The sequence below is a fragment of the Vanacampus margaritifer genome, chromosome 4 (assembly GCF_051991255.1).
Source record: "Vanacampus margaritifer isolate UIUO_Vmar chromosome 4, RoL_Vmar_1.0, whole genome shotgun sequence".
In the NCBI taxonomy this organism is placed as follows: Eukaryota; Metazoa; Chordata; class Actinopteri; order Syngnathiformes; family Syngnathidae; genus Vanacampus; species Vanacampus margaritifer.
Genome location: NC_135435.1, coordinates 30,602,518 through 30,628,543, shown reverse-complemented (window position 1 = coordinate 30,628,543; position 26,026 = coordinate 30,602,518). Strand labels below are relative to the sequence as shown.

The following is a 26,026-nucleotide window of genomic DNA, read 5'->3' as shown; positions in this document are numbered from 1 at the left end:
TGTTCGATAGTCATGCCAGATGAGGCTGGTGTGTTTATTTCCTGTTTGGTTCTACAAAGTATGACGATTTCAGTGGCATTTTTAGCCTTCATAAAGAATCTCTGCCGCCCTCTGAATTTGCCCGACAGACATGCCCGGTAATAGACACACACACACACACACACACACCACAATTAGCTCATCCCAGGTGAGCATGTTTGACCCTGGCAGAGTCCTTCATTGCCGCCTCCACATCCCGCCAGACAAACCACATCATCATCGTCATCGTCACTTCCCTATTGATTATTATTCATGTGGAAGATTTTTTGTGTGTGTGTTTAGTAAACATCAATATGGCGCTGTCAAGTGGGATGAGTCACTCTCCTGCCACCGACATCAAAGAGCACCCACTTTGCACAGTAGACGCTGTAAAAAATAACAACATTGGGGACCTAATGTTGGGGGCCAGCAAATTGATAGTGAAGCGATTCATACAGCGGGCTGAAATAGGATTGTTTAGGGGAGAATTTTGATATTTGACAATATCTGTCACTAGTGGAAACCCCTCAAAAATTGTTGTAAACCGATTGTTGTTAGTGTAGTAATTTACAGCGCTAGCTTTAAAACAGCTGCATTGGGAAACTGGAGCTCTCAGGTGGTTTTAATTTTTATTTTTTTATTTTTATAAATGTTAAGTTGTCAACATGTTTCTGTCAGTAATTGAGACCACTAAAACAATTGCGGACTGATGGTCAGGGACCTATAGAAGCGTACTGGTTTACATAGCTGATTTTCCAATATATGACATGGTGAAATTGTAGTCCAGAGTCCATCATCAATTGAAACACTACATTCAGTAGTTGAGACCACACACATAATTGAGAACCTATAGTTTTGAGAGTGTAGCAATTCACATAGCTGGCTTTCACAAAACGTGCATGGCAAAATTCTTCTAACATTTTAACACTTTGGTCTGCAGTAGAGGCTACTACAGTTTTTTGGGAACCTAACAATGATGGTGGGCATATTGATAGCATAGTGGTTCACATAGCTGATATTCAGGAATATGGAATAGGGAAATTGAATAGCCAGAGTACAGTTTATTATAGTGGTAGAGCCCACTCAAATTATTGTGATCCAATGTTTTAGTGGCTTATAGATAGTGTTGTGTTTCACATAGCTGATTTTCACTTACAGTAGATTGGATTCTAACATTTTAACACTAACTCTGCAGTGGAGGCTACTGAAATTAATGGGAACCTACTTTCAGGGGTAATATTGATAGTGTAGTGATTCACTTACAGTAGCTGATTTTCAGCTATATGGAATGGGGAAATTAGATAGAGTACATTGTATCCATTTAAACATTTCAGTCAGTGGCGGAGACGACTCCAATTATTGTGAACCAACAGTCCTATGGCTTACCGATAGTGTTGTGGTTCACAAAGCTGACATTCACACAGCTGGCATGGAAAATTGGAGTGTTGTGTTCAGAGTGGAGTTTTGAGATTTAAAGCCTTTCTTAGTTGTAGAGACCACTCAAATCATTGTAAGCCTAATACTGTTGGTGGACATCTTGATAGAAAAGTGATTCACGTAGCTGCCTTTCACACAGTTGAATTGGGAAACTGAAGCGGTCTAAGTGAAATTTTGATGTTTAAACTCTTCTAACAATTGGCATGTACTGTATTTAGTAGTGTAGTGATTCACATAGTTGATTTCCATGCAACCATACAGTAATATACTATTAAGACAAAGAAGCAGCCTCTTTTGTAGGGCAGCACACGCTCAGTCGCGGTGATAACATTAATATTAAATGTACGTAGCAAGGCCGACGGGAGATCACAGAAATGATTTGAGGTCACAGTCTTGACATGTTGAACATTTAAAAAGAGTGAAAAGGATCTGTGCTGTAATTAATATTCAACTTTGCCAGGGAGAGACGTGTTTAAAAGCTCTCTGTAGTAGAGCAAGTGCGATAACTACTAAGGTCATTTAAAAGTAGTTAAGGTGGAAAAGTAAGTGCACTTGTTACTGTTGGAAAAAACAAAGAAATCAGAAGAAAAGATCACAGAAAAGGGAAAATAAATAAACCTTAATCTTTAATGTTAAACCTGGTGAAAATATGAAAAGGGGAAACGGTAAAACAATTATAATCAGAAAACCAGAAAAATTATGAACATTTAAAGAAAAACAAGAATGACCTCAAAATCAGGAAATCTGAAAATAAAAATAATAATAGAATAAAAAGATATTTTGGAAACAATATAACAAATAAACATTTGGAGAAAAAAACCTAATAAAAAAAAAATCTGGAAAAACTAAACCTAAACAATTTTAAATATGTGGAAAATAATAAGAAAATACGGGAAAAAAATCAGTAATATCAGTAAATAAAATCATAACACTACTAGTACTACTACAAAAATATACTACACATACTAATAAAATCTACAATAATATAAAAAGGCCCCCCAAAAAACTGTCAAGAAAAAATCCGGATGACAGATCAAAAAATTTGAAAAGTAAAAATCTATTTATTTCATTCTTTGTTTAAATGTATGTCACACTTTAGCCTCCATACTTCTGCAAGGAAATAGTGAATTTACATTTCCGTGAGTGGAAAAAATAGTGAATTTTTACTATCCCAAGAGGTGGCTTTTACTTTGCAATTTGCAATTTTTTGTCACTGGGAAGAAGAGTGCAGGCAGAAGCACTTCTAACAGCCCCCAAGGTGGGTCCAAGGTGGTCTTCTTTTACACTGTTGGGCACGTCCACCATCTGAGGCCATTTGTAAAAGTTGTCGTGTAGCACTAACAAGACTTATTAGGAGAATGCGGGGGCCAAACGGGATCTGCCGGCAGCTCTCGCTCCCGAGAAGTGGATGAAAGGACGGCACGGCGGGCGGGAGGATAATTGCGGGATGCCTCGGCCACCCCACCCTCCCTCGGAGGCTTGACTGTCAATTCCCCCAATTTCCCCCCCCCCCATATTCATGAATTGATCATGAGTGTTTGCCAGCCAAACAAACATCAGAGCGCATATTAGCTCAAACGTTTTGCAGTTGTTTGAACGGATAAGAAAACTGGCTGTGTGTGCTCTTATCTTGCTAACGTGTCGCCACAAAGATGTTGTTTCCTTCGCTGTGTTAATTCCATCAAGCGGTTTAACAGTACCATATATTTATCAATGTGGCTTTGTTTATTTATGACGCAACACTCTAGATTTTCATAGTTTCTTTTTCATGAATAGGTGTAGCAGTAACATAAATATTGATAAGCGCATCTGTCATGTGTAGACTGCAAAAAAGGTTTACTAATCCAATCCATGCCTGAAGAGACTATGAGAGAAATCTGCTCTTTTGGTTTGAAACGGCCATTTTCGGCTTATTTTGGCCATTTCCAGGTGCCCTTCAGGGGGCCCTACAGATAAAAAGAGCGTGGGGGTGCCAGGGCCTCGATCATCACTTTTTGCATCTTTAATTTATGCATTTATATCTTCCTACTCAAAGAGTAACTCAAACACCTGTAGAAACCTTCATATAAATCTGCTCCAGCAAAAATAAATCAAGTGTTTGACAAGTATGATCTTGTTTACCAACTTCCTAGCACGCTGTCATCTGCCTTTTCAAAACATATAACCTTTGCACACTCAACAGCAAGTTTTCCTTGCTTACTGAAAGATACCTGCTGCTTCTCTACAATCCACATTTAAAAGAAAAAAGATCATTTCCTTTCCTGTAAAAGGGCTTCAAAGTTTTTCTTGCTTCGAGTGAAACAAGAAGACCTAAAAAAAAAAGGAATCAAAAGCTGCGAAAAAGCTCATCAATTAACGAGTCTGCTATAGAGATGCCGAGAGGCAAACTCACTTCTACTTTTTATGCCGTTCACGCTAAGAGGAGAGCAGAATTACATTAATATTCCCGACAACAATGAGAGAGAGTGTGCTTCTCCAAATGTCAAACGTATTGAATCCAAATTCCCCCTTTACGTTAACATCCTTTCCAAGGTTAATCCTGTATAGCACTTCCTGTGTTATGCGCTTCTTCATAAGGACAAAGCTCGCCCATTTCTGTCGCTGACAGATCAGATTTGGCACTCTAACACTCTAATATTGCATTCTGGTGCAACATGTAGCCTAATGGCTAATGCTAGAAAGGCACTTGAAGTATGCCTGGTCCTTATGCTCATTTTGAAGATTTTGACATTTTCACCTAAAGTGCACAATCAGGCTGAAAACGCATTTAAAGCAATAAAAAGTTCATTTTGGCTCACACACCTAAACTAAACGTTGTAGACTCAATTTTTTTGATGACACAACCGAGCAAAATTGATCATCCAGTATACACTCCATTGACTAAGTTGAATCTTCTGCTCCCGGCTACCTTGACGTCATCGTCATTCACAAGCCATTTGAACTCAACTCGTCTCTTCTTGGAAAAGGCCATACCCGTTCAGGCACCCAAAAACTGATGGCCGGCGGGCCAGATGTGGCCCAGAGGCCACTTTTTGAATACTTGTAAATTTTAGCTGCTAGAAAGGAGACACAAAAGGAATGAAATATCCATGTTCCTCCCAAATACGCCCCCCCCTTTAGTCAAGTGACTATTTTTCCATCTACTTGTAGTTTTTATCAAGTGATTCTGAAAATGGATGGCTGGATATTACATCTTTTAGAGTGCACAGACGCTCCCCTCCTTACGAACGAGTTACGTTCCGGACGATCGTTCGTAAGGTGAATTTGTTCGTAAGTTGCTTCAGTGCTATATTTTGTATTATAATTTATGTTTAAAGCCTATATAAGTATATTGAAGGTTTATATAAGTATGTTTAAGGCTTGTACAAGTAACCTGCATTGGTTTGTACTGAAAACAACTTTGTAACATGTACGTAATAAGATAAATAAAATGAAGTTTAACTTACTTTTGGAAGATGTACTCGATGCTTAAGGAGATGATGGAGGAGGAGGAAGAGGAGGATTTTATATCATGAGAGATTCTTCGTCGTCGCTGGAATCGGCTTCAAAAGTTATTTCCTGCTTCATGGGGACCGGCGTTTTCTTCCTCCTCCTCCTCGCCACGTTGCTCAGCCTCCAATGAGCTCTCACAGCGGCAATCGTCGGTATTAGCGGCGGAAAGAAGCACTACGCGCAATACAAAATCTAACTTACAGCATTTCTTTCCGAACATTTTTCGACATACTGTACGCGCAGAAATGTTGGTATGTACCGTCGTTCGTAACTCGAAAGTTCGTAAGTAGGGGAGCGTCTGTAATGTGCTAAAAGAACTTCTGCAGTGATGGTTGCCCTCATCATGGCCCGCAGAAGACTGAAGAAACAGACGTGACGTTTACAGATTATTGATGGCGGCAATAGGAAGGCAGAGGCAACGTACAATGAAACCTTTGTCCATTAAAGGTTTAATGGAACCACTAAGATTGAACATACTGTTTGTTTTATTTCGAAGCATTTTTCCTCACAGAAAATCATGGAAATGGAAACAATCTGCCATTAGAATAATAATTTTAAGAAAAGCAAGTAATTGCTAATATTAAAACATAAAAGCAACCAAAAAACAGTCAGTGGATTTGAAAGGAGTTATATTATGCAACGTTTTTTTTCTCAATTTAAAACAGATCCCAGATGTTTTGGTAAAAGTTAAGTTACCATGATGACTAGAGGCATAGCTAAGGGGCTAAGACTAAGCGAGGGCTATACAGTGATGCCAACTTAGTGACGGACTGCACCTACTCACCCGGAAAGACACCAATTCAACAAATCAACATGAAATTGGATTTTTTTTTTTGCCATTTTGGTTCAAAACCCCTATTTAGGGGTGAATTCACCTAAATGAGCACCAAATGGAAGCAGGTGGTTGTTGTTTACAGTTCCTGTATTAGATCTCATTAGATGGCGTCCCTACTGTCGTGACCGGTGAGTGTAAACACACTGTATCATTTTGGCGCCTGGCTAAATATCACAGCGGCTAAACCCGTGCCTCCCTATGAGCCTCGTTCCCCTGCTGCAGGTGCTAATTCCACCCATTCTCAACACAGTAATGCTAATTAGCGCACAGATGGAGACGCATCTCACACACACACACACACACACACACACACGCACATACACACATGCACACGCCATGATCCGGCTTGACCTTTCCCATTGTCACCTGCCGCTGGTGTAAATCTGATTTGCTTTATTAAATTAACACTGTTAAAAAAAAAGTGTAACCCTACTTACTTGGGTGTATCAGAAGCCATCTTAGGGAAGTCATTGCAGCACAATGAAGACAATTGATTGTCGATACTCCCGGAGAAGAGACCAATAAGTGAATTAAATTGTAGCCTTTTATATTAATTCATCCGTCAGGCAATATCTTGAAATTGTTCCCCAAACCAAGCATATAGTTTAGCTTTTTATTTTAATTCCCAGGAGCTGCAAGGGGAAGAGTTTGCATTATTATTATTACACTTAATTACTAGTCCTCCGAAAGTGTCCCCGTGTGTACGTCATCAGCACTACTGTCACATCCCTGGCAGGCGGGTTTATGAATATATTACACCTCATAAAGTGTGACATTGTTTTGAACTGAAATGCCGCTGGATGAAAATAATGCCACGTCAGCTCTATACCGAATACAGTATATTGAAAAAGTGGTGCTTTTTTCTCTCTCCCATTTTCTAAACTTGTGAACCATTTAGGTATTTGTCGATGAATGTGGATGGCCATAGACTCATTCACTCACAGCCATTTTTCAAAGCAACCCCCTTCGCTCCTGGCTGTTTTACTGTATTTTGACAGATTTTGCAAGGCCCGCAGAATATTGTGTTCTATTGCTATAAAAACATGGAATCTACCAAAAGAAAGATTAGAGTCTCTTCTTTCATCAGGAAAAAAAGTACATTTTTATCTGTTTCCGTTTTGCAGCAATTAGCATTAGAATATAGCTAAGTTTCATCATTGTTCACATAGCTGTTAAAACCAGTGGCAAAAATAGCTTTTTTGCAACATGCTCCTGGTTGATAATTCATTAGCAAATTTCTATGCATGTTTTGTGTATACCATTCTCCACTTGAAGTCTGGAATGTCATTTAGAATGAATTCAGATTCATTAACATCTCTATGAAGAGAATGTGCCGTACGTGCGTATCTTCAACCCGAAGGTGATTTTGCATTTTCCTACAGATTTATTAGTGAATGAAGCAGTTCAGAGTACATATGGCAGTTTTCAGGTGCCCTTTAAAAGCGGACACCTACTACAGATATTGTATGATTGCTACCAAATTTGAGACACATATACTAGAAAGACGGCTTTTTGTCATTGCGTACGAGTCAAATTTGGTGGCGATATTTGCAATCGGAAAACAAAAAAAAGTCTTTTATCTCTTTCTATTCTGTTGTTTTTTCCTTACTGTAAACTGCAGCTGGACGGAGTCCAGGAAAAAGTTCCCCACGGGGAAAATAAAAGTATATCGTATCGTATCGTATGCCTCAAAGGACTAAGTCAGACATTTTGATTTGAGGACACAATTTAGGGCCAACTGATGAGTTCTCAGCACCATAAAGTCAGCTCCACAACAATAAATAATCCGGCTTCAGAAGCAGTTTCATCACAACATTAAATTTGGTAAGCTTTTCTACCATGAGTAAATCCACAAAAAAATCCCGAAGAATCCTTTCCTGAACTGCTATTTTGATATGACGGGGCTCTATTTGGGATCATGTTGGCCATTACCTATTTCACTTATAAACCAAACTTGTTCAAAAATATTGCTACTAAATTTGAACCACTTGACAGATTCATGATGCTAAATGCAAGATGACTTTCTGTTTGCAAGTTTATTTTGAATGAAGTCGGAATTCAATTTAAAATTGAAATGATGACAAAGCCATGACTGATGAACATCAGACAGACAAGTTCAACCCGGGCGTAATTACTTTGTTTGCCAATCAAGCCAGTCGCTGCTTCTTTGTCGTACGCTCGTTTATCTGCATGACGGATCTTAATAGTGTTCACAAAGGCAATTGCGCAAGTCCAACTTGCACTATATTAGGCGTGCCCTCGAACCCTCCCTCACTACTCTCAACTGATCTGAACCTCACAAAGAGAAATTTAATGTAACTGTGAGATGAAGTGGTTGAAGATTTGAACTTTTATTCTGCCTCTTTTAAAATGACTCATGGAACTACGAAGTAATGGATCAGAGGTGATCTTGTTAGAATCTTGTCTCCTACTGGCAGTTTTGCACAAAGTCCCATTAATCGGAATCTTGACATAGCGGCGAGATCATACGGAATGCTTTGTTCGGCGACGTTGTCTTTTGAGGCCCGTCGCTTTAAAAAAACGGCGGATGAACTCTTGAGCTCGCAATTCAAATCAATCTGGTTGCAGTGCGGGAACGGAGGGCTTCATTACCGGGGCGAGCGAGGAGCTCAGCCATCAGCCGTCTAATATCGCTGTGATCCTCTCCTCTTTTCTTACCTAATTGAATTCCACCACAGACGTGCCCCTCAGCCGCAGATTTATCGTATCCTGGAATTGGACGAGAGCCTCTCTCCGCCAACGCACGTGCACAGAACGTTTAATCCTCATCCTCGTGATCTCTGCCCGGACCAGGGTGGCCTTTCAAAGTCACGTTGTGAGTTGCAATGATTGTGAGTAGCTTCAATGGGCAGCGGCATCGTTTTTCACAACAGGCGTCATAAATAAATCTCTCATAACATACTAACTGCACTTTTTCAACACATCTTCTTGTGGTCCTGATGAGTGTGTAATAGAGCTGTCAAAAATTTATTGATTAACTGACAAGTAATTAATTCTCGTTTCGCCCGCACATTCTGTTGGTGAGAACCTGCCGTGTTTATGTTGTTCAGGTGAAGGTTGCAACTGTTAGGGTATGGACAAGGACCATGAACTTCTGGCTGTCGTTTCCAGATGGGACGTATTTTAAAAGGAAAAATCTGGATTGTGCACTTGAACCATCATGCAGTTTTAATCCAGCCCTAAAAGATGACAAAAATCACACAATGGTGTCTTGTAATACCTTAGTGGAGCCATGTACAAAATGTTTTTATGGATCATGAACTGGAGGATTTGTCACAAATATAACAAGTCTTCCAAACAAACTGCATTTAAGAATACCGGCGCAAAAGTCCCAGCGCATTTGCATGCGCTATGGCGTATCTGGCCGCCATCCAGCAGATCTCGCGGATCACTTATTTGATTAAACACGATCGCACTCGGCAGGGAGTCGACGTACAAGAAGTGCTGACGGCAGGGAGAAAAAAAAAAAAGCCTCATGAATCATGCAGTGCGGTCAGAAGGGCGTGTTCCCTCCAAAGCCCGTAAAATAAATGTTTCTTTTTCTTTCTTTTTTTGTGCTCCTTGTTTTTTTATTTATGGTTTGTTTTGGGAGTTTAAAAGGAAAAATTATCCACGGGTTTGTTTTCATCATTGATTCCACTTGTTCACGTCTGGAGTGCTTTTTTTCCACTTGAAGAAACATCACTTTCTTTGATCTTTTGATTGACAGGGTGGCAATTTAACCAACTACAGTATTAATGACAACAGTAGGTGAAGGCTGCCTTTGGCCGTTTTGTACCGCCTCGATGGCTCTAATTAACATTTGAGCTCAGTTAAGTGGCATAATTCGGATACGTGCCATTTCAGCGTACTTATAAAAGTTGGACATCTAGCTATGCTAGCTCGACGTCATCACTTGATGGTCATGTACACGTACACAACAACCATGTCTGCACAAACAACACTCAGAAACACAACTAAGCACTATTGTTGTGTTATGTATTGTTTACATCAGTGTTGTCACTGATCGCTGTGTTGGTAGTTGATGGAGATATTTACGTGCAAAAGTGCTAAAGCAGTAAATAGTAATAAAAATGGATTTATAAAACTTTAAAAAGGTGATGAGAAAATGACCAGAAAGTACGCAAAAAAAAAAAAATACTAATAGTAATAATATTTTTAATTACAAACCAAAATAAAGCAAACTACTTGTGTATTGACGATGCCTGGCAGGCACGACTTGGCGAGGGAACGATCCCGTCACTTACTGGCCCATTTGAGGCATTGTGTGTCATGTATAACAAGCATGTTTAGCTTATTGACATTTTCTAAGTAACAACTGCCAGACATTCACACAAACCTGTAAAATAAAAAAAATAAAAAATGTGTTAATTTTGTCTTCTTAGTAAACTCACTGAAAGCTAACACGATTTTAACGACGGTAGTTTTTGTGCAACATGATATCATTTTGCTTAATTTCTGATAAAAAAAAATAACCGGTCAAAATGATAACATGTTGCACAAAAACTATAGTGTTTATTATTGTGGGAATGCTAAAGCTGATTCCACATTACTTACTACTAATTTAACGTTAAATATCAACTTTTCCACGTTCATTTTCAAGGGGAAAGACATTTCAATTTGACTTAGTCCCACTTTCCACGCCCACTTCCATACATACAACTTATCATCATTACCAGTTGTCTGATAATGCTCAGTGGTTCAAGTTGGTAAAGTGCATTGTCCAGTAACCAGGAGGTTGCGGGTTTGAATCGCACCTTCGACTGTAAATTGCAAATATATCCATGGTCTAAGTGATATACATGTATACCAACTGACTATCATACCAGGAAATGAATTATAATTTCACTGAAATGATTAAACTTGTGCATTGATAGCTTTCAGCTTTGTTCAAAACTTTTAAATATGCCTTAAGCTATTAGCTACAACAATTGACTTAGCTCAGTGCTTAAAGTAATTGCCTGCCACCTCGGAGAACCTGGGTTCAAACCCCGCTTGGACCACATTTTAGTACATTCGACGGTTTGAATCCCGCTTTAGGCTGGTTGCAGCTCAACGTTTCTTTTTTTTCCACTTATCTTGAAACTATAATTAATCATGGGTATTTTTTTTACATAATTTATCTTTCAATTTAATTCATAAGCATTCCACTTGTCATTCAGCTTTCAGCATTCCCACGCAATTTTGCATTAATTGCACTTTTTTTTGTTTTTTGTAGTTGTACTGCATTTTGCTCACAAACCTCGCATGTCCTCCATTTCGGTGGTTCCCCAAAAGATTCCTCCCGGTTGGCATCTGAAGGTGTTTCGATGTCGAGTTGGCGGCCACAGCGGAGCATTTAACATTTAACGTGACAGATCCTCTCCCCTAGAGTCAGTCAGACCCAACTAAGCGATTATAATGAAATTACATCCGGCATGGCTGCAAAAAACATACGGTATTTGGGGGGGATAAGATGCAAATAAGAACGACTTGCTTAAAACTTATTCGCTGCCATTGATGGATTTCGCTGCCAAATATGTATTGTAACTTGGAGAACAATTAAAATGTGACTTTTTCCATAATGTGCCACCTTTTAACTACACATAGTGGAGACATACCAGTTGTGCACTTTTTAGCATTAACGTTAGCATTAACAAACGAGCCACTTAAAAATCTCCGTCCCGCCCGTTGTAAGGCTCGGATCGGAGCATGTCACGGGGGCTCGACGGCGTTGATATATTCAGCTCATTACGTGGCGCAGATGGAGGTGTACGTCGTTGCCAGTGACAGTCGGTGATGTGTGCGAAGCTCCCGCGACGACGCGCCTCAACGGCTCGGGGGCCGACGGCAGCCTCTTTGAATCCTGGAGAGGATCATAGCCACAGTGGCACTTGGCAAAATGGCTCTCTAATTATAGTCATTTTCGTTTTGTCCACACATGCTCGCTACTCAGTCATGTGCGAGGAGGTGATACCTTTTGCACAACACTCGGCCGGAACGTTCCCTTCCCCTGCCAGATTTCCACTGTGCTGGCAGTCATTGGGACTTGGGGGTGCTCTGTGGCGGTGACACGGAACAACGCGGGGGGCGGCGTTGGGGGGCATCTGCGCAACCGGGAATATCATCAGCCCTGTGATAACACTCTGAGGCGACACGACCGGAATAACATTGACTTTGCACGTACAGTCGGGTTTCATTTGGATTGCCACATGGATGCATAGATTGCTTTACAGCTGGGGTGTCAAAACTCATTTTTGTCCCAGGCCACATTGTAGTTATGATTTCTTGGAATATGACTGTGATATCTTATGAATATGATACAGTGCACAACAAATTTAACTTTTTTTTACTCGTCAAGAATAATGGATATTGATTAATGGATAATATTTTTATGTTACTGTAGCAAGAAAATGTTTGCAAAACAAGGATTCATGAATTGGAAACATGACTGCTTTTATGGATGATCTTATTTTTAGGGCGGTGGCTCAAACACGCTTCACCCTCCTAATTGTCATGGTAACAAATGCCGTACTGCCATAATGCTGCTGATGAAAACGAAATGCCATAACCCTAGATCGATCAATCAATCAATGCAGTACTTTTTATTTGTTAACTCAGCACCATACACTGACCCAAATCGAACCCTATTCTTAGCCAACAGTTATCCCTGACTTAGTTTGGTTGCATTATTTGACTAAATGAAAGGGGCAAAATATTAGAAACAGCTCTCTGTTTGAAGCACAAGGAAAATTGTGTCTCTTACTCTAATTTAAACAATTTTAAGACATTAATTTCCGCCAATGGTTGATGAGCATACAATACGTCCCTCACCCTCCCCTATACTGTAACCCTACACAAAACCCTTTCCTAACCCGCTTTATTGGATCTCATTAGCTTGTATTGTGGCCTGAAAATAAAGGGCCTTATTAAATTGCAAACGTGCGGCCTCCATTTGAGCTGAAGCACATTCCTAAACCCTGCATGAACTTTCCCAAGTGGAGGATATCAGCGTGGCGGCATCGCGGCGCCCCGCACGGCTCGTTTAATCCGTCGCCTTTTGCTTTTATGCACTTAACGAAATGTCAACAAGAAAAAGTTGTTGCCCTCCTCGTCCACAATGCGATTTTCTTCTTCTTTTTATTTTATTTTTATTTTTTTTACAAAATATTAGCCCCCTGCTGTCTTTCTTGACTGGAGGATGCTCTAAACTGTGTAATTGAAATGTCCGTAATTTTTTTTGCTCTGATGTGACCAGGATCCGCCTTTTTTTGTGTTAATATACAACTGATAGTAATTAAGCACAAATACTTCTACTGTAGTTAAGTAGATTTATGTACTTGAGAATTTATACATTTGACAACTTTTAATCCTCATTTTCAAATATACATTTGTACTTTGTACTCTTTACTTTGTCAAAATAGGCTTTTTAAACCTTAGCAAATGGCAACGATGTAAAATTCAAGATAATTTCTTGGATGGAAAAATCATAAACATCAGGTTTTAAAAAATGGCCTAATCTTTTTTGTTGTTGTCAAGGTTAGAGATGTATATATAATATTCTCAGTTATAGTAAAAAGTATCAAGGCAGGACCGGCTCTCACTTCTATCACAATTTAGCTGAAAGCAAAGCTGCGTCAATTTCATATTTTCTTGTTGGTACGAGCACAATGCAAGTTAATAAATGAAGGAAACTATTTTGAGTACATTCATTATTTCTACTTTTACCAACATCTTATTTACACAAGTCTTGCACTCCAACGTGTGGGTACAGACTTTGACTACTTGTGCCACCTCTGGAATATCAACTTTCTCGCATCCTCATTAATCCTCACTTGCTGTTTATCCTGCAGTGCTGCTGTGCTGCACAATCGCTCTTAATACGGCAGTCATTTGAATGTCGCTTGTCACTTGAAGATGGCAATCAAATCCAGCAGCTTGCGAAGTCTCATCTTGACATTACCAATGACTGATTGGGTGAATTTAGTTTGTTTTGTGTTTGGAGTCGCAGAGCAGCTGTGCCAATTGCTTGTGTCATGTTTCTCATTGCCAGAATGAATCTGCTTGTTTGTAACCGAGCATGGTAATACACACACAAAAAAAAAAAGTGGAATCACTATGGATTGGATAAGTGTAAAGCAAACCCTACACCGGGTGTCACCAACGTGGATTGGTATATCGTTAGGACCGGGCGGCATGCGAAGAGCAAAAATCGGTGTATAATTGATATCCATCAAATGCATTGGAAAGAAAAGAACAAAACTCAAAAGTATTCCAAAAATGCTGACGAACATTCACTAAAGCTTTCTTTGAAAAATGGGGTGGCCATGGGGAAGAAAATTCCCGAAAAATTATTATTATTATTTTTTTAAATCAGCAAATATGCCAACTAGTGGTGCAATGGATCACTTAAGTCACGGATCGGATCACAGTTTTGAGTCACGGATCGGATCATTTTTCGGATCAGGAAAAAGATAAACAGTACTTTGTAAAGCGTTTTTTTCCATAACAACAAAAAAAAGTCTATTCAAAATGTCTAATATAGCCATATAGGATTTAGGAATGCAAATTTAAGTGCAATATGAGGCAGAAACATTCTTATTTTTACCTGGTTCATGTGTAAAATAACAAGGTTGTGTTTCTATAATCTAAACCGCTAAGTTTGACATTTTTAGTTGAATGTTTTTTAATGGGTAAAAGTTTTTTATAAAATAAACGAGGACAAAGCTCTATTTATCTTTTCTTTCTTTTTCTTTTTAAATAATGAAAATACCTCAATGTGCAATTTAAGGCACATTCCCTTCCTTTAAAACATGGAGAGTGAATTACAAAGTAGATTTGGTCCAGAATATTGAAAAATAATTGAAGTAAGACGGGGTACCAACTGTCAAACTTTCTCACTCGGTGGTCATGCTACCAGCTAGCCGCTAGCCACTTACGTCGGCGACTTCTGCTGTATCATAAAATGACGGCGTAATTAATTAGCGGTATCTTAGCATCCTAAATTAGCAAATGAACATGAGTATGGGATAGCAAGTAAAAGTGTTCTAAGGCTATATGCATTCCCGGCAATGTATTACTGTATTTGGTAAACTTATTTTTGAAGTTAGGCTTAGCGTGTTACGTTGAGTATGTTTCAGCTTCCTTGAAATGTCAGAATGGTGTCAAATGTGAATGCGCACTTTTTTTACCCTTCACCAATCAATCGGGCGTGATCCTAACCGTGGGGCCTGATCCGACCGACCACAGATCAGTGATGATCCGTTGCACCACTCATGCCAACCCACATGAGCTGAACCGAGAGTATGCAGGTGTCGACTGTACATTTTTAATTTTTAATTAAACACTTTTTTTCCTAATCATTCTTGGCAGGATAAAATGCGTTTCTATTCATAGTTTGTTATGCTGGTACGAGCTGACAGATCTTCAACTCTAGAATTACATTGACTGATTAAAAGGCGAGCATCAATTTGTTAGATTCCATTGGCACACCCAAGATGAGGGCTAACACCGTATCCTTTTTGTGCTCTCTCGTGAAAACGCTTTACAAAAACACGAGCACGTGACAAAAAACAACCCCAACAAAAAAACAAGGCTATCTGATTGATGTCAGGCGTGCGCTTTAATCTAACGGAGTGCTACTCGTACCCACCACGTCCCTCCTCTGGAGTGTTTGGCCCGACGCGAGGTGAGGCGAGATCAATATCCCGGGGAACACACCAGAGACATTGTGTTTTATTAAACATTTTCCCATTAAGGCGGCGGCGGCGGCGGCGGCGGCGGCGGCCGCGCTGTACATCATTCCAATACAGTCGTAAATCACGCCGACAGCGGAAGGAAAAAGTATGGGCGCAATCACCAGGGAAAAAAAAGTAAAAAAATATTTATTTTAAGCCACAGGTTGTGTCGGCAGAGTGTTTAATACATTTAAGCCGCTGAAATAGTTCATTCATCTGCTGCAGTTTTTATTATTTTCTTTCATAAGCCTCGGAGTCTTAAAGAAATTCAACATATTTTGTTTTTATCTTATGTCAATCATCAAATAGGGCTTCGGTTGGTCGGTCACGTCACTTCTGGTAAACGTGGGCCTGATTGACATATTCCAGCTGGAATTTGCACAAAAGAGCCGCACTTGCTATTTGTATTGACATTAGCATTATCAACTCGAATGGGTTACTTAATGTACTTTTGCTGAAAAACACTATCTTGGAAATCCAGACTCACTCGTGGCTTTGCCTGAGAGTGAAATGAACCAATGAACAAAGAGCGAACGTGACGTTACGAGACAGTAGTGAATGACTTATGTCGTTGTTGTGGGAAAAACTTGATTTGATGTTTTGATTTTCGAACAGCGTTCTAAATCAGTAAGCTCGCCGCTGTTTAAACGACTCGCGGGGAGTGACGTTGCTCACGAAGACGACGTCACGCAAACAGACAAATTTGATTGGCCGGCCTGTTTTCGACCGGTGCCGAATCGCTGTCTATAGACACCTGGCAAGATCCACTTGTGGCCTGCCAGGGTAGAAAAACACATCATAGTCAACAAATGAAAAATCCAATTTGATAAAAAATAGTAAAGAAGTGCACTTATAGTGCTTTATCTTGATCATGTTTGCAAAGCCATTGAACATGTTCAAAATTTCCTTGTGACAAGAAAACCTTTAAAACGTATTTGCGACCTTGAATGAATGAACCCTGATAAAAACGAAACATCCGCTACCCTCGCCAATGTCCGTCGCTCGGTGGGGTTCGGGCTTTACAAAGATGACCTGATGTAAGATTGCGCATTTGTGCCGAGCTTTGTGGCTCCGGTTGTGTTAGTGGCATCACATTGCAGGGGCCCGGGGCCTCCACAACACAACAGATGGCTCTGGCCGGGGTGGAATCTGTTACTGCTTGCTGGCTGGGGCGTTCTCCTCCAGCAATTTTGCCACCCGGTTCAGGCTTGAGCCAATCGGAGGCTCATAAAGCAGAAGGCTGTAAAAGCCATACATATGCTCATATGTTAGGGAACAGTGTCTACAGAACAAATGCTCCACGGTCTCTAATTGACTGCTGTGATCTGCTTTCTTGATACGTCTTGAGAATGAAATTGCAACATTTGATGATACACAGCCGGAAATGAGACATTTGCTTAGCTTGCTGCAGTATTACTGTATATTCCACAATGTCCAATTTAAAGCAGCGTTTAGTTTTCTTGCGACCCTTAGTCTCCTCTTGGATATTTATAACGGGAGCATGTCCAGCTAAAAATGGCAAAAACAAAAGAATGTGCTAATGTTAGTAGTTTCTGTACATTAGCTCTGGATGCGGCAGTATTACATTATTCTCCACAGTCTCTCCTTTGTTGCACTATTTTGTTTTCTTGTTATCCTCAATCTCCTTTCGGATTAAATTGCCACATCATTGTAACATTTTAACTCAAAGGCTAGAAATGACAAAAACAGTACACATGCTAACGATAGCTGTTGTGCTTGAGCTTTGGATGATGCACAATGAATACTCCACATTCTCCACTTGGCTGCAGCGCTGTTTTTTCGCTTTCTTGTCTTGAATAAAATTGTCACGTTTGAGGATACATGGCTGAGATTTACAAAGATAAACGCACATGCTAATGCTAGCTAAGCCTTTTCCTGTGCCTGGATCCTGTGGTGTTATGCTCCACACTCTCCAATTTACTGCAGCATCCACGTTTCTACACAAACTCAGTCTCCTCTTGAGAGAGAGAAAAAAAGAAGAACTGTCACTTTTGTCACATTAAATTTTCAACTTGTCGTTTCCTGGGATGTAAGGAATTATAAGAGAATGGGAGATTGAATCGCAGCATCTTTGTCAATCATATGCATGTTTTTATTCATAATGTTTTTTTTTTTTTTTTTTTTACAAGCGTCTTATCCACAAAGTGTGTTCAGCGCGACGGCAACAATCAGTGCAATCAGACGGCCGTCCACGGGGAGCCGTCGCCTGCCTCCCTCTATTTGTTGTTTTGTTGACGGAAAACGGAGACAGGGAGGCTGCGTTAAATTATATATTTACATTATATATTCTTTTCATATCTCTCTATTACATCAATATTTCACAGGGGTGTTCTGGCATTGTCACGCAGTAGGGGAAATATATTCCCCGACAAATACAGCAAAAATTAACTCCCAAATTAAGATGCAGAAGGAAATGAAATATTTAAATCTGGAGTGTTTGTGTGTAGCTGCTAGGAAGAGCATACCTCCGCCAAGGCATATGAAACCGCCCTTTTGGATACAATTGCTGCCTTATTGAGGCATAAGAAGATCATAAACACACTTTATAATGTGAGCCGCTGCTGTTCTGTGCTCTGGACACTGTAGTATAATAGTCCACAGTCTCCATTTTGCTGCAATGCTCCTTTTCTTTTTCCTTCAGTCTCCCTTCAAATAAACTTGTGGTCTCATTGTGACATTTGTGGATACACAACTTGAAAAGGCAAACATTAGCTAATGCTAGCTCTGGACACCAAAGTATTATTATACTCCACAATCTTCATATTTGCTGCACGACTCCTGTTCTTAGCTGCCCAGTCTCCTCTTAAATAAAAATGCAGACACATTTGAAGATGCATGGCTAGAAATGACAAAAGCAACACACATGCTAACGCTATCTCTGCCTGTTGTGTCTTTTGTACGCCACAAATAAATAAAAAGTACAAAGTAACATTAGAATTTGAGGAAATTTGGCTAGAAATGACAAAATCAACTCACATGCTAACGATATCTTTGCCTGTTTCATTATTACATTTGAGGACAGACTTCGTCACGTTGCCTCTCTCGTGTTCTACTTCAGTTTTGCTTCATAACTCCCTTTTCTCACTTATAGTCTTCTCTGGAATTAAAATTTTCCTTGACTGGCAGAAGTGAATTCTGGAGGGCCTACTTGGCTGCCTGTCGTTTTAGCTTTGTTAGCGTGTCTTGTGGGGAGTGATGCGTTTGGTGTCTTTTTTTTTTTTTTTTTTTTTTGGGTGACCTTTTCCGTAGCCTAACCAGTGTTTGTGTCACGTGGGTGTTATGACCTCATGGTATTTCAAAGGGAAACAAGAGGCACCCACACAGCAGAGGCTTTATGATGTCACTTTTGATTGAAACGTTCGCAGAGCTAGTCAGGGAACACGTTTGATATTGTACGTCTAAATGAAAAAAATGTAGGATAAATCAGCATAAAACACAAAATATAACCAAAATAAATTATATGCAATTAAAGCATAGAAAGTATATGCATACCTACGTATAAAATTACAAGCAAATACCACTACTATTTTATTACTAATAATGATAAATGATGATTAGAATGATAACGATAATGATTCATATTGTCCTTAAACACTCAAATCTATATATGAAATTATATAGATGGATAGATAGATAATTTCTCCATTCTCCAGCTATTTCATTCCTCATCTTTAAATTGGCATCTGCAACACAAATAAATCTATTGTAGATTGTTTGACATTTGTAGAGTACAAAAATAAAACGTAGACATCAAAACATACATAAACATGAAGTTTGTCTTAAGCACCTTCCCCCAAAAATGTGTGCATGTGCCCAATTCTTGTGATATTTTGGCTACTTGGGCCAGTGTGACACCTACCCCCTTGAAGAACACATCACAGATGCATACAGTAAATATTTTTTCTTTAGTGCGTAATCTTGGTAAGGAACACAGTGTTGCTCATGGCTGTGCACACTATCGTAATGTTGCCATGGTAACATGATAAGCGGAGGGTTTTGCACGGGGGGGTTGGTGACATTAATGGCAAACATGCTCTCACAATGGGTAAGGACACTAATTATGCTGTCCATTTATACATATGATCACAATGTTCAGCAGCAGCGTTGATTTGAAAGATATCATGAGCGTGTGGTTATTATTAGTGCTTGCAGTGGGAATACAACTCAGTGTATCATAGCTAATATTTCAACTGGTAAACAGCTCTCTAGAGCATGTTATATACAAACACAATATATTTTTCAGTGAAGATTTTTACTGTGGTTTTTCATTTCACATTTTTATTTTTAAATACTTTATATTTTTACACATGCTTTCATTTACCCAAATATATTATTCATATAAACATTTTTATTGAATGCATGTTATTTTTCTTATAACGTTACTCTTAACTCTTTTACCGCCAAAAACGTTTAATGACGTATATTAAAATCCCAATGAATGCCGCCAAAAACGTTAATTGACGGGGGGGGGGGGGGGGGGGTTCTCAATGGGCAGTACAACGTCTTGTGCGGCGCTGGTTTGTGAAATCCCAAAACACCCACTAACTATGGTCAGCAGATGGCAGCATTGTAGCTCTTTTCAATGGGCTCCCAGGGTGTCAAATTACATGATAACATGGCGGATCTTAGGAAATACGTTTTTAAGGATGACGTGAATGATCACAGCGTTTGTCACATTAAATCTAATTCACAAAGTGTCACTAAACGAAAAATATTAGTGTCAAAGTTGTGCAGAAAATGTATCTTTTCACATAAAGCTTGTTTTCTACTTATTTTTTTCTATTTTCGCTTGATTCACTCAAATTACCTATTTTCAAATGGTGATTACAGAAGAACAAAATAAGATCGAAACATTTTTTTTTTTCTTAATAAAGATGGAATCCAATATTTCATATGGTATCCACCATATTTATGTAGTCGTAGCACACAATAGTTTGCCTTGAAAGATGAGTGACAATGCTTGAAATGGGCTGGCACTGTCGGGAATGTTTTTTGGATAACATGTGGTAGTAAAATAATTAATAATGACACCAAGTATACTGCATAATTTTCACACATGCTTGCGGGAGAAAATTTTGAGAAAATGAAATATGAAGCACAAGCGCAATAATAAATGTTTTTCTGTGTGTTTGTTAATGAATTAGGTTGACCATGTGTCACACTGGTGCTCTGATGCCTTTTGAGGCTCCCTTGTGTACAATGAGCAATTAAAAAGTCAAAACTTGCCTCTTACCTCCACTCTGTCACGGAGTCAAAGGTGCGTGTGTGTGTGTGTGCGCGCGCCTGGAATATTCCCATCAGATCCCATTTGCGGTCAAATATAAACAATGGTACCCTTGTGGGGGACAAAGTCACCCTTAATAGCACATACTATTATTAAAAAATGTATACTTCAGCTTTCCTATCCATCAAAGGCAAAATACAATAAATAAATACATTTAACAATAGACTTTTTAATGTTCGTACATGTGTAGTTGTCTCTGTAGTGACTCAACAATCAAGTGTGCAATTAAACAACCAGGTAAATCTGAAATGATTTGCCTTTTTTCTGATAATGTGTCTGTGAGTCAGGCATTCAGTTGTGTTGGGTTGAGTAGTCCAAGCATTTGTTGCCAATCTAACGAAAGTCGTCAGATGACTGCTTGCTCGCCACATAAAACAAATCTTCCCCTAATACAGTCAAGATTTCACCATCTCAAGAAATGTTATAAAAATATGTCAATAATTCCCGGCCGTTAGTGTGTGTTTTTTTTTTTTTTTTACAAAAGCCTGCAATGTATTTGTTATTGAGACACATGATAATTGTTTTAAGTTGGGAGAAGAAATGCATTATATGTTTGATTTAAAATGTCAAGGATGCGTTCTAACGTCACCCTCACATGATGATGATGATGATGATGATGATGATGATGATGAAGAGCTGCACACAATCCGGCGGTAATGGTCCTGAGCCGCGCTGGAATTGGATTCAATTGAAGGATTGCCAAAGGACAGCGTGCCGTGTCACACAATGCAGTGCACGACCTTGTTCAGAAGCGGCACCGGAACTCGATGGGACTTCGAGTTCTTCCTCTCCTTCCACTTTATATAAATAAATAAAAAAGTACATACTGCACCTATATACAGTGTTACCTTGCTACACACATGGACAAAAGTGCTTGTACCCTTCTGTTAAAGAAAGAAAAAATCCACAGAAATAGTATAATAATAATACAAATGTAATGAATATTAATCAATGAAAATCAGACACTGCTTTTCAGTTGAGGTCCAACAGAAATGTTTCAAAAACCAAACTCAAAATCAAAGGCTTTGACAAAAATGATCAAATATTTCATTGCACAATCCTTTGAGGCAATCGCTGCAATCAAATGATTAACTTTCAATGAGACTTCCAACAATTTAATTCTTTTTCAAAAGCCCTCTCGTGGGTATTTGTCACCGATGTTGAACGTGTTCTAAAAGTTGCACAAAATTCAGTACAGTTGTGTTTGTTGCTGTGTGTTGTGTGTTTGAGGTTTGAAACCTGATGACAAGTTTGAAAAATGCCCCTTTATTGTCATGTACAGTGTTGGGAAAGTAACTAGTAACTAAAAGTAATATTACTTTTTCCTAGTAACATGTAGTCGTGTAATGGATTACTTTCACATTTTGAGAAATTTTATTACATTTTAATTTCCCCAGAAACGATTCGTACTTTTTTTAAAGGTAGGTTGCGTAAGTTTTATACATTTTGTTTGGTCTGAATGAATTTGACACTTTAGCGGAAGCCGAGCGCCCCCAAGTGTTGCGTATTTTCGGAACTGCGAACAGTACAACTGTTGCGGTTTGGTTATCAGTTTGAGCCCAGATGTGGTTTCATTTAGTCAGCAACTTATGAAATCATACAAAGTAGAAGTCTTAGTGTTCATTTCATTGAAATGAGGGGACAATTAGATTCCGATGGACTCGTCATGTCAGTACACAGTACACCTTTTGGAGTTAAATCAACACTGCGAATGAAAATTTACAATGTAGGCTGTAGAAAAGAGGTAAAAAACAAACAAACAATCGCTTATGTTAAACATGCAAAATAAGACTTTGGGAGAAAGTGTGTCATCATTGAGGGCGAGAAGAAAAAAAGTAACAATGTAATAAGTAACCAATTACTTTTGGCATGGAGTAATAAGTAATATATTACTGATCTTGAGTAACTTGCTCAACACTAGTCAAGTAGGAGATTTATCCCCACTCTCCTCTTGTATCCTCCGGCGACTGCTAAATATCTCTACTGCCGCCATTGCAATCCACTTTTTGTTTGAAAATCCTGCAATTGCGTTTGTTGTTCAATAAAATAATATTGATGACCTATAGATCAAATCCTTTTGTCGCCAGGTTTCACTCCTGCCTGTTTGTTGATGATTGTGTGCAATGCGGGCACCAGCCAATGCACGCGAGCCACAATTCTGCCTTGGTCGTAGGGATCAAATGTCTGCACGTGATGCTACGGCGATTGGTAGACGGCGGATTGTTTCCAAGTTGATCACGAGGAATGTAGGGTGGGGAGGGGGTGTGGCTGTAATTAAAGGCGGCTTTTGTATGTGCGTGCTATTATCGCAAAGTATTTTTTATTTTTAAAGAAAAAAGTAGATTCGTTTTACCTCACTGGTAGCGCTTGGTGTTCCCAAACTAGAGACATGGTCGTGGGGAAAGTTCGTTTCTCCTAAGCACACAAAAACAAACAAATAAATAAATACATTTAAAAAATGTGGTCGCGGGAGCAAAAAAGGTTTGTTCTTAGAATATTATGTCATTATTCATTCATTTGCGAAGTAAGAATTCAAAAGAGAGTTATATTTTTGTTGTTTTATTTTCTGCCCATAGAGAGGACGCATATGTTAATGTGTAGCATCTTAGAGTAAAGTTCGAGCATCATTTATCATTGTCCTCTTTTTTTGGGAAATCCAAATATAGTCACCCATGATAGGTGAAAAAAAGACCATCTAAAAGTATGTTTTTAAATATAGTTTTACTCTTCCTGCACATTGTAAACACATTTAGACATATTAAAAACAAGCTCGTGGAGGTTATGCGGTTCCATATAAACGTACGTTTAAGCTCCTTACTGCTCCTACATTGAAGGTGCGTAACTTGCCTCTCGACTATATTAAAAAAAACATTTTAAAAAGTTGCAATGTATTGGGGGCATGAGCGACAAACCACAATGTAGCGGGAATTCACTTTATTGTCTATTACGCTGTTAATTTCTTTGCAAGTGAGCATATTTAGAAATTCAGCAGCAAATTAGTTACAGTGGCATATCAGACAGTTGGAGGATGCCCGGTGGGGAACATCACATGCATTTGGAGTCGCGTTGTGTACATCTTTGATTTGGCTTTCACTGGTTGTTGACATGTAGAAAAAAAGCATTTCCGCCCCCCCCCGATTTTGTTGGGTGTTGTCAGTTAACATCAAAACAAAGCAATTAGGCCGCGTGCCACTTTTTTTCCTTTCTCTTGTATGATTCCACCGGTCTACTTGTTTATTGCTCATTTTCCATCGACACACACAAACACTTTCTTTGTTTCCCCCCCCCGAAAGCTAATTTAACAGCGTCTCGCCATTTTTGTGTGTGGGGGGGCCCGCCAGTCTAGCATCATCAGCCGCGGCCCCCTCGCATCGGATTAACTCCGCTGACTACCTCTTGTGCAATTACATCCATCGCAGGCCGGCAGAGAGCATCCTGTCGCCGGCTTTTCCGATAATTGCAATTTAAATGTTTATGGATTTTTAAGCACCACTTACTTTTTCTTTTGCAGCTCGCTTAATCATCTGTTTTGTTCATTCTCCACAGACACATCGAGAACTGGACGGGACTGCAGACGCTGCGGGATGTGGACATGGAACTCTACACCGGACTGCAGAGACTGTGAGTGTCATTAACGAGCTGTTCGAAGAGATGATAGAATGTCCACTGGGTCATCGCCCAACTCCTTCCACTGTCTCGCCCACATTAGGGAGAAGAAAGCTCATTCCCCAAAAACGTATGACTAATATTTCTTAACATGATATGAAACCAAGACATCTTTTTAATGCAAAAGATGACAGTATGGCGTCTCGCTGGAGTGCTAATGAATAGCAGTGAGGAAGGTTTGTTAAAAGTTATAAAAAAGGGCAGCAGTAAAAGTAATTCATTTCAATGCAACTTGTTTTTTATTGGCCTTAAGTGTCGCACAAATTATCAAAGTACGGGTTCTGTACAACAAATATATAATATATATATATATATATATATATATATATATTATATAATATAATATAATATATATATATATATATATAATATATATATATATATATATATATATATAATATATATATATATATATATATATATATATATATATATACATATATATATATATACACGAGTCCAGTCAAACAAATGTCAATACAAAGCAAGTATATTTGACGTTTCACAGATGGTTTTCGCATTGTATATCATATGTGCCAGGAACTAATAATAATAATAATAATAATAATAATAATGATAAGAATATTAGTGTAAGATGTACAATTAAATGCAGGCAAGGTGTTTCTAACATATCACTTTAATTCTCTGTTGAGACTGTTGATGTGCTTTTGTAGGTGCTGCTATTTTGGTTAGCAACATCATTGCAATAGGCTTTTTGATGGTGATCCCTTAAAGTATGAAAATGAGCTAAGATGTTTTCTCAAAGTGGCGTGCGTCTGTGGAATAATTTGAACAAAATTATGATGTCGGACCACTTAAAAAAAAAAAAAAATGCAAACCGACCGTATGTGCATATTGCACTCCGGTCAATAACTATTCCCTACCGTAGTTTTGAGCCAATTAAAAGCGCTAATATTATTGTCGCACATATATTGCACGCTTAGTCCCATTTAAAAAAAATAAAAATCGAATTAAAATGACCAATTTTAAAAAATAGAATTACAGGTGTAATATTATGACATTAAAGTTGTATTTTTTAAATATGCTTGTTAAAATATGACTTTTCCCCTCATTTACATTTTTAAAATACTATCTTGGAACAATACAACTTCATCCTTTTAATATTAGGATTTTTCAGCCTGATAAAATCATGATGAAATTAAAGGTTAAACAAACACTTTATTCTCATAACATTATAACTTTTTAATCTCTAAAATAAGCAATTATTTAATTCTTGAGCATTTATTGGAAACACATGGTAGTTACATTATGTTGGGTGATTAGAACGCATGGTCAAAGATTTTTTTCGGGGGGAACAAAAAACCTCAGAAACTTAACGATAATACACGTAGCGTCCTACTCGGATGTTTGTGCCAATACTTTTTGGTTGGGTTTTCAAATAAGGAGATAGTAATGGCTTTAACCATATCATGTTAAACATTTGCACTTTGAAGTTAGGTACTGCTAGCGACAAAGACACCTCGCTTTGCTGAGGATCAAGCATTTAAGTTCATTTGTTAAAATAAATATTTACTT

At 38.7% G+C, this 26,026-nt stretch overlaps 1 protein-coding gene across 1 annotated transcript in view; it reads left to right on the top strand.

Moving 5' to 3' along the window:
- ntrk3b (neurotrophic tyrosine kinase, receptor, type 3b) overlaps nt 1-26,026 on the top strand; it is a 269,219-nt gene that overhangs the window by 80,145 nt on the left and 163,048 nt on the right. The window contains exon 3 of the mRNA XM_077563793.1: nt 24,371-24,445. Coding sequence (XP_077419919.1) covers nt 24,371-24,445 — 75 coding nt within the window. The remainder of the gene's footprint in view (nt 1-24,370; nt 24,446-26,026) is intronic.